We start from the raw sequence: 12,919 nt of genomic DNA on the forward strand, positions 1-12,919 counted from the left end.
TCCCGTCTCAGCCTGACAAAGTGCTGGGATTACAGGCACGAGCCACTGTGCCTGGCCCATAACAATCATTTAAAAGACAAAACCTAATTTTAAATGTGAAACAGACCCTTGAGCGTACCTTCGCACACACTCTCCAGAGAGAAGTAGGTGGTCTGACTGATACAGCCTGCGCCCTCCACCAGAGAAGTCACACAGCCAATCAACACTCGGGGGCTGCAGTCTGAGGGACTGCCTTGGTTTCTGCTGTCGTCTTCCCATTTATCAGAGACAGCTTCTACCTGTAAAACACACACACTGCTCTTTAAACCATAATACAAGAACTACAAGAAAAGCAAACTATAGGCTGGAATGCCTGTCTGAGTCCATTAGGGCTGCAAGTCCAAGATCAAGGCCCTGGCAGATTCCGGGTCTGGTGAGGGCCCTCTTCCTGGTTCACAGTCGGTGTCTTCCTGCTGTTGGCAGAAAGGGCAAAGGGGTTCTCTGGGGTATGTTTCTTTTTTTTTTGAGACGGAGTCTTGCTGTGTCGCCCAGGCTGGAGTGCAGTGGCCGGATCTCAGCTCACTGCAAGCTCTGCCTCCCGGGTTTTTACGCCATTCTCCTGCCTCAGCCTCCCGAGTAGCCGGGACTACAGGCGCCCGCCACCTCGCCTGGCTAGTTTTTTGTATTTTTTAGTAGAGACGGGGTTTCACCGTGTTAGCCAGGATGGCCTCGATCTCCTGACCTCGTGATCCGCCCGTCTCGGCCTCCCAAAGTGCTGGGATTACAGGCTTGAGCCACCGCGCCCGGCCTAAGGTTTCTTAAGGGCTCTGCCCCGTGACCTAATCACCCACCAAAGCCTCCTAATAAGATCGCGCTGGGGTCAGGATTTCAACATACGTATTTTTGGGGACACCTACATTGAGTCTACAGCAATCCCTTATGAACACTGATGCAAAAATTCTTAACAAAATATTATCAAACTGAATGCAGCAGCATATTAAAAGGATTATATCCCATGACTAAATGGGGTTTATCCCAGAATGCAAGTGTTTCAACATAGGAAAATCAGTCACCATATTACATTGATGAGGGAAAAAAAATCACGATGATCTCAACTGATGCACAAAAAGCATTTGACAAAATCAACACTTTTCATGATGCACACTCAATAAACTAGGAATTGCAGGAAATCTCAACATGAGAAAGGCCATAAATAAAAAACTCACAACAAACACCGCACTCAATGGTGAAAGGCCGAAAGCTTTCCTCTAAGATCAGGAACCAGGTAAGGATGCCCATGCTCACTTCAAGACTTTCAAATTTCAATTATCTTTATTCACAGATGGTAGGATCTCATCTGTGGAAAACTCTAAAGATTCCACACATGTAAATAAAACAAAAAATGGTTAGAGCTAATAAATGAATCCAAGCACAGGACGCAAATATACAAAAATCAGATTTCCATACATTTGAAATGAAAAATCCAAAAAGGAAATCAAGAAAAAGGATTCCAAAGAAACAGCAAACAATTCCATTTATAACAGCATTGTTAGGTTAATAGGTTAATCCCTAAGAACACTTAGTAACCTAACTAAGGAGATGGAAGATGCGTACAATGACCCTAATGAATGAATTAAATACCTCAATAAACGGCAAGACAACCATGATCATGAATTTGAAAACCTAATATTATTAAGATGACAATCTTTTTATTTTATTTTTTGAGATGGAGTCTCGCTCTGTCGCCCAGGCTGGAATGCAGTGGAGCAATCTCTGCTCACTGCAAGCTCCACCTCCGGGGTTCACGCCATTCTCCCGCCTCAGCCTCCTGAGTAGCTGGGACTACATGCACCCGCCACCACGCCTAGCTAATTTTTTGTATTTTTAGTAGAGATGGGGTTTCTCCGTGTTAACCAGGATGGTCTCGATCTCCTGACCTTGCGATCCACCCGCCTCGGCCTCCCAAAGTGCTGGGATTACGGGCTTGAGCCACCATACCCGGCCAAGATGACAATCTTAAAACTTAACTATTGGCCGGGCGCGGTGGCTCAAGCCCGTAATCCCAGCACTTTGGGAGGCCGAGGCGGGCGGATCACAAGGTCAGGAGATCGAGACCACAGTGAAACCCCGTCTCTACTAAAAATACAAAAAAATTAGCCGGGCGCGGTGGCGGGCGCCTGTAGTCCCAGCTACTCAGGAGGCTGAGGCAGGAGAATGGCGGGAACCCGGGAGGCGGAGCTTGCAGTGAGCCGAGATCGCGCCACTGTACTCCAGCCTGGGCAACAGCGTGAGACTCCGTCTCAAAAAAAAAAAAAAAAAAAAAAACTTAACTATTAAGATGGCAATACTACCCAAAGTGATTATAAGAGATTAAGATGTTAATACCTAATTATTAAGATGACAATCTTAAGACTTATTAAGATGGCAATACTACCAAAAGTGATCTATTACACAAATTCAGGCTGGGTGTGGTGCTCACGCCTGTAATTCCAGCACTTTGGGAGGTCGAGGCAGGCGAATCACTTGAGGTCAGGAGTTCAAGATCAGCCTGGTCAACATGGTGAAACCCCATCTCTACTAAAAATACAAAAAAAATTAGCTGGGTATAGTGGCAAGCACCTGCAGTCCCAGCTACTTGGAAGGCTGAGGCATGAGAATTGCTTGAACCCAGGAAACGGAGGTTGCAATGAGTCAAGATCGCATCATTGCACTCCATCCTGGGCGACAGAACAAGACTCTATTTCAAACAAACAACAAAAAAACTCCAACAGGCCGAGGGCGGTGGCTCAAGCCTGTAATCCCAGCACTTTGGGAGGCTGAGACAGGCGGATCGCGAGGTCAGGAGATCGAGACCATCCTGGCTAACATGGTAAAACCCCATCTCTACTAACAAATACAAAAAACTAGCCGGGCGAGGTGGTGGGCGCCTGTGGTCCCAGCTACTTGGGAGACTGAGGCAGGAGAATGGCGTGAACCCGGGAGGCCGAGCTTGCAGTGAGCAGAGATTGCTCCACTGCACTCCAGCCTGGGCGACAGAGCGAGACTCCGTCTCAAAAAAAGAACAACAACAACAACAACAACAACAAAACCCCAACAAATTCAATGCAATCCCTATCAAAGTCCTATGGGTCTATTTGTATATAAATAGAAAAACCCATCTAAAATTCTAATGGAATCTCAAGGGACCATGAATAGCCAAAATGGTCTTGAAAAGGAGTAACAAAATTGACGGTCTCATACCCCTTGATTTCAAAACTTCCTACAAAGTCACAGTCATCAAACTAGTGTGGCACCAGTGTAAGGAGAGAAATATAAACCAATGGAATAGTAAAGAGAGTTCAGAAATATACCCTTGCATGTGCAGTCAACTGATTTTTGACAAGGACCATTCGATAAACTGCAATTGTTCAGTCTTTAAAAAAAAATAGTGCTGGGAAAAATAACCATGGGCAAAATAATAAAGTTAGACCCTCATCTTACACCATACACAAAAATTAACTCAAAATGGATTAAAGTGGCTCAGCCCTATAATCCCAGCATTTGGGAAGGCATGGGGTGGGCGGATCACTTGAGCCCAGGAGTTCGAGACCAGCCTGGGCAACATAGGGAGGCCCCATCTCTACAAAAAATACAAAAATTGGGTGAGGTGACACACACCCGTAGTCCCAGCTGCTCAGGTGGCTAAGGTGGAAGGATCACTTCAGCCTGGGAGGTTGAGACTGCAGTGAGCTGTGACTGTGCTGCTGCACCACAGCCTGGGCAACAAAGTGAAATCCTGTCTCAAAAAGTATTTTTTTAAATGAATCAAAGACTTAAATTTAAAAGCAAAAACTATGAAACTCTTAGTAGAAAAAAATCTTAATATTCTTGGATTAGTCAACGGTATCTTGACTGTGACATCAGAAGTACAGGCAATAAGAGACAAATTAGACTTCCACCAAAATTTAAAACATCTGTGCATCAAAGGATACTATGAAGAAAGTGAAAAGACAATTGATAAAATGAGAGAAAATATTTGCAAATCAAGTATGTGATGAGAGATTAATATCCAGAATATATAAAGAATTCCTACAACAAGAAAACAACCTAATTTCAAAACAGGCAAAGGATTTGAGTAGACAGTTCTCCCAAGAAGATATACAGACGGCCAATAAGCACACGAAAAGATGCCCTCACAAATCCTTAGGGACATGCAAATCAAAACCACAGTGAGATAGTACCTCACAACTACGAGGAATGGCTACTGCCAAAAGAAAAAAAAAAGAAAAAGAGGCCGGGCGCGGTGGCTCAAGCCTGTAATCCCAGCACTTTGGGAGGCCGAGGCGGGCGGATCACGAGGTCAGGAGATCGAGGCCATCCTGGCTAACACGGTGAAACCCCGTCTCTACTAAAAAATACAAAAAACTAGCCGGGCGAGGTGGCGGGCGCCTGTAGTCCCAGCTACTCGGGAGGCTGAGGCAGGAGAATGGCGTAAACCCGGGAGGCGGAGCTTGCAGTGAGCTGAGATCCGGCCACCGCGCTCCAGCCTGGGTGACAGAGCCAGACTCTGTCTCAAAAAAAAAAAAAAAAAAAAAAAAAAAAAAAAAAAAAAAAAAAAAAAAAAGAAAAAGAAAATAGCAAGTGCTGGCAAAGATACAGAGGAAGTAGAAACCTCATGCACCGTTGGTGGGAACATAAAATGGTGCAGCTGCTGTGGAAAACATCTGGTTCCTCACAAAGTTAAACCTAGACTTACCATATGGCCCAGTAATTCTCTTCCTAGGCATAGCCCCAAAAGAACCAAACAGGGACTCAGACAGACACTTGTTCATGGCAGCACAATTCACAACCAAAAAGTAGAAACAACCCAAATGTCCATCAACAGATGAATGGAGAAACAAAATCACACAATGGAATATTCAGCCATAAAAAAGGAATTAACTTTTGATACATGCTACACGGGCAAATCTTGAAAACCTAAGTCAAATAGCCAGACACATGACTCCGCTTATATGAGGTGTTTAGAATAGGCAAATTCATAAAGACATAAAGTAGAACACTGAATAACTGTTTAATGGGTACAGAGTGTCTATTGGGATGCTGAAAAAGTTCTGAAGACAGATTGTGGTGATGGCTGCACAACAATGTGAATGTGCTTAATGCCACTGAACCGTACACTTCAACATGGTTAAAATGGTATATTATGCATATTTTACCACAAGAAAAATACCTAAATAAAAAATAAATCCAGAAGTACATTCAGGTTTATACTAAATGGGGATCATTCTCGTCAAGTGAGAACGGCTCACAACACAGAAACTGCTCATGTTTTCCAACCATGTTAACAGTTCAAAGGGACAAAAACTATGGCATCATGTGGAAGATACTGAAAAGTACTTGAAAAATCCATTACTAATTTATAAAAGCAAGATTGTGAGTACAGACAAACACTCTTCACCATAACAAAAAAGATCCTGCATTCCTAACAAGATGGAACGAGCGAAGGGCAGCTGACCACCAAAGGGGCTGGGACTTGCTGGACACCCAGGGGCCAGTTTTTCCACATTCTCACATTTCTGAGATCAGAATGAGTCTCAAGACCTATGTTTCCATTTTAAATTTTCATTATCAAATTAAAGGTGTGTCTTAAAATCAACAGGAATTTGGTACGAGAACCTGCTTTGGAAGGCTGCTTGTGAGCTACACAACCACAGCTCAGAGAATGAGGCAAACATCATCTCCACAGGTTCTGAGTTCCAGATCCCCTTTGAAAGACTCTGAACCCAGAGTACTCCTTTAAATACACATAAAAACATGAGGACTATGGTGTAATTTCAAGTTCAAAAGGAAATCTTTGGAGGAAAAAATATAATTAAAAAATTGGGAGAGGGAAAGAGGGTAGTGTGAACGAGCCAGTTGTACATCTCTGATGATGGAAGTCCATAAATACTAACATTGGTGAATTAATAAAAGATACAAGCATGTTGTTTGAGTGACTCCACTACCCACCAGATGAGGTAAATACAGAAACCCAGAGCATCAGGTCTGCAGCATGAACGTGCAGGTGGGGAACATGGAGGGAGGCTCTTCTACTTTGTATTCAGTCTCTAAGCCAGAGCTGACAAAAATGTTCTCTATGTGTGCTGCCCAATTTGGTGGTCACTAGGCTTCATTTAGCACTTGAAATGTGGCCAAGGAAATAATTTTATTCATTTATTTTTAAGGGACAGGGTCTCTATGTGCCCAGGCTGGTCTCGAACTCCCGCCTCAGCCTCCCCAAGTAGCTGGGACTCTAGGTTTATGCCACCATGACTGGCTGTAAGTTGCATTTAGTTTTAATAAATTTAAACAGCTGCACATGAGTGGTGGCTACCATACTGAATGATGGAATTCTAGACTTTGAATTATTTTATTGGGTATGCATTTTTCTTAATTTGAGAAAGATGATATTAAGCATTAGATGGTACTAACTATAATAGTATAATAAAGTACGTCTCAAGCATTTTATTTAATTTATTTAGTTTTTTGAGACAGAGTCTCACTCTGTCTTGCCCAGGCTGGAGTGCAGTGGCACGATCTTGGCTCACTGCAGCCTCCACCTCCTGGGTTCATGTGATTCTCTTGTCTCAGCCTCCCGAGTAGCTCGGACTACAGGCATGTGCCACCACACCCAGCTACTTTTATATTTTTAGTAGAAATGGGGTTTCACCATGTTGGCCAGGCTGGTCTTGAACTCCTGACCTCAGATGATCCACCCACCTTGGTCTCCCAAAGTGTTGGGATTATAGGCATGAGCCACTGTGCCTGGCCATCTTAAGTGTTTTTAAAAAGTAGTTAATAGCTCAATAAGTTTGCCAGATTCCAAATTACATTTAAAAACCAAAAGCTTTCCCATATAGGAAGAAAAAGTTAAATTTGAAAATACAATAGAAAATGATGTTAATAGAACACATAAAAACTCCTGAAGATAAATTTAATAAGAAATTCACAGGACCTAAATGAAGAAAACTATTGAACTATAAAAAGAATACAAAGGGCCAGGCGTGGTGGCTCACGCTTGTAATCCCAGCACTTTGGGAGGCTGAGGAGGGTAGATCACGAGGTCAGGAGATCGAGACCATCCTGGCTAACACAGTGAAACCCCGTCTCTACTAAAAAATACAAAAAATTAGCTGGGCGTGGTGGCGGGCGCCTGTGGTCCCAGTTACTTGGGAGGCTAAGGCAGGATAATGGCGTGAACCCAGGGAGCGGAGCTTGCAGTGAGTCGAGATCGCGCCACTGCACTCCAGTCTGGGCGACAGAGCGAGACTCCGTCTCAGAAACAAAAACAGAATACAAAGGAAGACTTAAATAAATGCACAAACATAATGTGTTGTTGGAAAAGACTCCACGTGACCCAAATATCAATTATTCTAAATGAAATCCATAAACTCAGTGCAAATCTGCAAACCCAAAGCAAATCTGGGCAGAGGGGGAGAAGCAAAAAGATTCCAAAACTCATCCAGAACAACTGAAGAGCCAGAAAAATACCATATGCTAATAAGAGCAAGGAAGGGAAACCTGCTCACCACCTATCACAGCACCCATGCCATGAGACCCCCTTATAAGCATCAGGACCACATCACATGCAGGTGGGATTCTGGTGCATGATTAAAGAATTTTCCAAATCAGCAGGGAAAAAGTGAGCAACGCAGATGACTGGCTAGCCATTAGGAAAGCAATGTCTGGTTCCCTCTCTCAGTCTGTGCACTAAAATAAATTCCAGGCTGGTCAAATATTTAAATATCAACAAACAGGCCAGGCATGGTGGCTTATGCCTGTAATCCCAACACTTTGGGAGGCCGAGGTAGAAGGATCACTCGAGGCCAGGAGTTTCAGATCAGCCTATGCAACAGAGATGCCATTTCTACAAAAAATTTTAAAAATTAGTCAGGTGAGATGGTATGTACCTGTGGTCCCAGCTACTCAGGAGGCTAGGGTGGAAGAATCGCTTGAGCTCAGGAATTTGAGGCTGCAGTGAGCTGATGGCACGCACTACTATACTCCAGCCTGGGTGACAGTACAAAGCTCTGTCTCAAAAATTAAAAAAAAAAAATTCCAATTGTCAATAAACAATTTTCAGGGTAAAATCTGAATATTAGAAATAAGAAGTGGAATAAGCCTCCCTAAGGCTTCTTACAGCATCCAAAAGCTACATGGAAAAGAGGCACACTTAACTACAAAAAATGAAACTATAAAACACAGTCGAAGATGATCCTGGGGAAAATATTCCTAACACTTTTATATAATAATTTTCCTTAAAAAGCTCTAATTTCGGCCGGGCACAATGGCTCACATCTGTAATCCCAGCACTTTGGGAGGCCAAGGCGGCGGATCACGAGGTCAGGAGATCGAGACCATCCTGGCTAACACAGTGAAACCCCGTCTCTACTAAAAATACAAAAAAATTAGCCGGGTGTGGTGACGGGCGTCTGTAGTCCCAGCTACTCAGGAGGCTGGGGCAGGAGGATGGCGTGAATCCGGGAGGCAGGGGAGCTTGCAGTGAGTGGAGATCGCGCCACTGCACTCCAGCCTGGGCGACAGAGCAAGACTCTGTCTCAAAAAAAAAAAAAAAAAAAAAAAGCTCTAATTTCCCTAATATATAAGCTTTAACAAGAGAAAAGGTCGAACTCAACAAAAATGTGAACAAAGGACACAAAAATAATTCACAGAAAAAACATGAAGCCAGGCGCGTGGCTCACGCCTGTAATCCTAGCACTTTGGGAGGCCGAGGCAGGTGGATCACGAGGTCAGGAGATCGAGACTATCCTGGCTAACACGGTGAAACCCTGTCTCTACTAAAAATACAAAAATATTAACTGGGCATGGTAGTGGGCGCCTGTAGTCCCAGCTACTCAGGAGGCTGAGGCAGGAGAATGGCGTGAACCCGGGAGGCGGAGCTTGCAGTGAGCCGACTCCAGCCTAGGCAACAGAGACTCCGTCTCAGAAAAAAAAAAAGAAAAAACATGAAAAGTTACCATACTTAAGGCTTAAATGCAAATCAAGTGCAGTCTCTCATTCTGCTCCTAAGAATATAAATTAGTGTATTATTGATGTTACTTTGGTGATAACCATTACATTGTTCACAAAGCACAAAAATAATAGATACATAATTGCTATGTTTTCCACAGCATAAATTCATAGGCAAGCTTTACTTTCTAAAGTATACATGTCTATGTTGTTTGAATGATTTACAATGACTGCTGTTTATTTATAGAGACAGGGTCTTGCTCTGTCACCCAGGCTGGAGTATGGTCATGCGATCCTAATTCACTGCAGCCTCAACCTTCTGGGCTCAAGCAATCCTTCCGCCTCAGTCTCCCATGTAGCTGGGACTACATGCATGTGCCACTACACCAGACTACTTTTTGTGGAGGTTTTTTTTTGTAGACACGAGGTTTCACCATGGTGCCCAGGCTGGTCTCTAACTCCTGAGCTCAAGTGATCTGCCTGTCTCAGCCTTCCAAAGTGTTGGGATTACAGGCATGAGCCACTGTACCCAGTCTGTTTATTTTTTAAAACAGAAATCATACAGAGCAAAAGCATCCCCTTGAAGGTATATTCCACTCTCTCTCCCTTGGCCGGGTCATGTCTGATAGATTAAACACAAGGAAAATAACACAAGGTACTGTGGCAAAGAAAAACTGTTCCCAAATGAACTCAAACCTTACCCTGATTGCTTTCAGTCCATTGGACACTTTATTTTCCTCCACAACTGCAATCACTTCCTGTCCAACATTCAGAAGCACTTTGCTAGTCACAGCATCACTGGAGAAGTAGATCAAATCATCAATCATGCCATAATCGCTGCAGTACCTTGTCACGACACCCCGTACAGTTTTCAGCTTAGTGTCACCTGAGATGGGTAAACAAAAGTTATCTTGGCCATAAAAGCAAGGGCACACTACAGTGAAGTCCCACCAGAGAAAAGCAGAGTGCAAAAGCCTCCATGAAGGACTGTCGCCTAATGGGCTGACTTGAGACAGAGAGAATCCCATCAGAGAGTGCTGTGTCTGGAACGTGGGGTTTGGGGGCAGACAGCCCAGTTTCCTCTGAAGGGCACAGGTAGTGGCTGTGGAGGTGACAGCCCTGACTCCACAGTGGACTGCGGGGGTTGACTTCCAGCTCTTCTACCGCCATTGGTGTAACCTGGATGAGGTCCTTAACTACTCTGGGCCTGTTGCCATCTGTAAGATGGAGACTAATCATCACTACCCAAGGGAGCTGCTGGAGGGTTCAGTGGCAGAACACACATGCATGTATGGACCTCTACGTGGCTGACACAAGTTAAGTGCTACGTAAACTGCCACGTATATCAGCATCTGGGAGATACTAGCATGCACGATTTTATTAGCACTATCGATTATCTTCTTTCATCACCATCAGCAGCAGTCTTAGAAAACTAGAGAATCTCAACAAATATGCTGCTAGAAAAGGTTCGGGGCTTTGCAGGCAAGTCTGACCCAGGAGCAGGGCACCCCTCAGCCATTTGGCTACTGCTGCAGCCATGGTCCTGAGTCCTGAACGCGCCTTTCCTGCAGCTTCCCAGCCACGGGAGGAACCTGGGGCGCTGGTTACGGTACAGGCAAGGAATCTTAGCGCTGCCAAGAGCTGGAGCTCCAGCTACGGCTGAGAGCGTTCTACCGAAGAGACCCAGATCTGCGGAGCAAGTGCTCCAGGTAACACAGCCGGCCCCCCGGGCGCCGGCCCCTCAGGCATCGGCCCCTGTGGATCCAGAGGCCCTGAACACGCTGCCTGCAGCAGGAAGCTCCCCTCCTGAAGCCTGCTCCTGGTTTCTCTCACAGAAGGCAACTAGGGACTACCGTGGATTTCATTCCCACAGAAGGAAACATCGGGAGAAGCCATCAGAACCTCGGGAGAGGCTGGGTGCGGTGGCTCACGCCTGTAATCCCAGCACTTTGGGAGGCCAAGGCGGGTGGGTCACCTGAGATCAGGAGTTCGAGACCAGCCTGACCAACACGGCGAAACCCCCTCTCTACTAAAAATACAAAAATTAGCCGGGCGTGGAGGCAGGTGCCTGTACACCAGCTACTCGGGAGGCTGAGGCGGGAGAATCGGTTGAACCCGGGAGGCGGAAGTTGCGGTGAGCCGAGATCGCGCCACTGCACTCCAGCCTGGGTGACAAGAGCAAAACTCTGTTTCACAAAAACAAACAAACAAACAAAAACAAACAAAAAAACACCTCGGGAGAAAGGAATCGTGCGGGAATCCGAGCGCATCCCCGGCTTTAGGAAGATGGGCTCGGAAGCAAGGCAAGGAAAAGGCGCGCGTGGGCGCAGCGCGTTCTGAAAGGACAGGCGAGGTCGGCGGGGCCGCGTTTTCCGGGGCTTTCTAGGCACACAGCCGCCGGTGGCGCTGCCCACAGGGAGGAGCGACGTGGGCAGGCGCCTCGGCAGCTGCTCGGCGCAGAAACACAAAGTGAGGGCGGCCAGGGGGGCTAGTGACACCGGCGAGACCTCACGGAGGACGGGCGCCCAGGGCGGGGGCGTGTGGGGTCCGCAGCCTCTGAGGCGAGCGAGGGGAGATGAGGAAAGGCCGGGCCCAGCGTCTCCCGCCCGCCGCACTGCACTCAAAGACCTCCGGGCGCGGCTCCCTGGTGGCTGACACGCGAGGGCCCGGGACCCGCCTCCCGCCCGGCCGCCCCGCCGCCTCCCGCGAGCCACCTTCCGCGAGCTCGAGCTCCGGCCGCCCGGCTTCCTCCCTAGCGGTGTCCGCCGTCCTCCAGAAGAAGGCCACCAGCTTGGCCGCGAGGCTCAACATGGCCCTCGCCCGGCCTCGGCCGCCGCCACCACCGCCGCCGCCCGCACGCGACCGCGCCGCTCCCGCCGCCCGCGACCAATGGGGTCGCCGCGCCTGGGCATGCGCGTTGGGGTCGTCGCGCGAGCCGGGACCCGTATAGAGGGCGGCGGTTGGCGCCTGGCAGCGCGTGACGAGGGGAGGTGCCTGGTGGGAGTGACGTCATGCCGGGCGCGCAAGGCGGTGTGCCCGCCGGGTGGGCGGGGCTTCGGGAGGGGGCTTGGCCTCGCGTGGGTGGGCGGTGCTTCGCGGGGGTCCGCCTTCTTGCCGCCCACACCTTAGGGAAAAGTGCGCGATCTTTCACCGCCCAGAGTGGTGTTAGGAGTCGTATTTTGTTGGTGTTCTTTATTAAGTTGGGGAAGTTCCCTCTAGTCCTATTTTTCCAAGAGTTCTTACAAGTGGGTGTGAAATTTTCTGCAACGCTTTTCTACGTGTATTCAAATGATCCTGTAGCTTTTTATCTCAGCCTGTATAGGGAATTTCATTGCTTGGCTCTCCTGGGAAAACTCACTTGGTCGCAATTCATTATCCTTTTCGTGTATTGCCCGACTCAGCTTGGTGACGCTTGGTCCAGGGTTGGGGATGGTGCTGGTGAAGCAGATTGCTCTGTGGCCGACCTCCCGTTTTCTGTGTCTGTCTGGTTTGGGGTCCGTTTAAGCTGGGCCTGCAGTGACCAGGGAGTAGGATGATGTAACTTATTCCCTAAAAACTGTAGTAGTAGTCACCAGGGAACCCATCTGGGCTTCGAGTTTTCTTTGTGGGAAGGTTTTTAATGAGAAGTTCACTTCTGCATCAGCTAGAGGGCTATTAAAGTCATCAGGGTAATATTGAGTAAACTTTGGTAATTCTTTTAAGGAATTTGTCCATTTCATCCAATTATTAGATGTCAGATGATTGGCATAAAGTTGTTCAGCATATTTTCTTATTATCCTTTTATTGTCTGTATGGTTCATAATGATGAACCATCGTTCATTCTTGACATAGGTAATTTATCTCATCCCTCTCATTTTCCTTGATCAGTCTATATTTATCAATTTCATTGATCTTTTTTTTTAAAAAATCTCTTGATTTCATTGATTTTTCTCTACTTTAAAAATATCTTTAT

General features: G+C 46.6%; 1 protein-coding gene across 2 annotated transcripts in view; it reads right to left on the reverse strand.

Annotated features, from left to right (window-relative positions):
• MOV10L1 (Mov10 like RNA helicase 1) overlaps nt 1-11,821 on the reverse strand; it is a 71,704-nt gene extending 59,883 nt beyond the window's left edge. For both annotated transcript variants that reach the window (XM_015150611.3, XM_015150608.3), the window contains exons 1-3: nt 11,682-11,821; nt 9,669-9,853; nt 119-278 (exon numbers count right to left, since the gene is read on the reverse strand). In XM_015150611.3, coding sequence (XP_015006097.3) covers nt 119-278; nt 9,669-9,853; nt 11,682-11,778 — 442 coding nt within the window. In that variant the 5' untranslated portion in view covers nt 11,779-11,821. The remainder of the gene's footprint in view (nt 1-118; nt 279-9,668; nt 9,854-11,681) is intronic.
• Between the last annotated feature and the right edge of the window lie 1,098 nt (nt 11,822-12,919).

The sequence above is a fragment of the Macaca mulatta genome, chromosome 10 (assembly GCF_049350105.2).
Source record: "Macaca mulatta isolate MMU2019108-1 chromosome 10, T2T-MMU8v2.0, whole genome shotgun sequence".
In the NCBI taxonomy this organism is placed as follows: Eukaryota; Metazoa; Chordata; class Mammalia; order Primates; family Cercopithecidae; genus Macaca; species Macaca mulatta.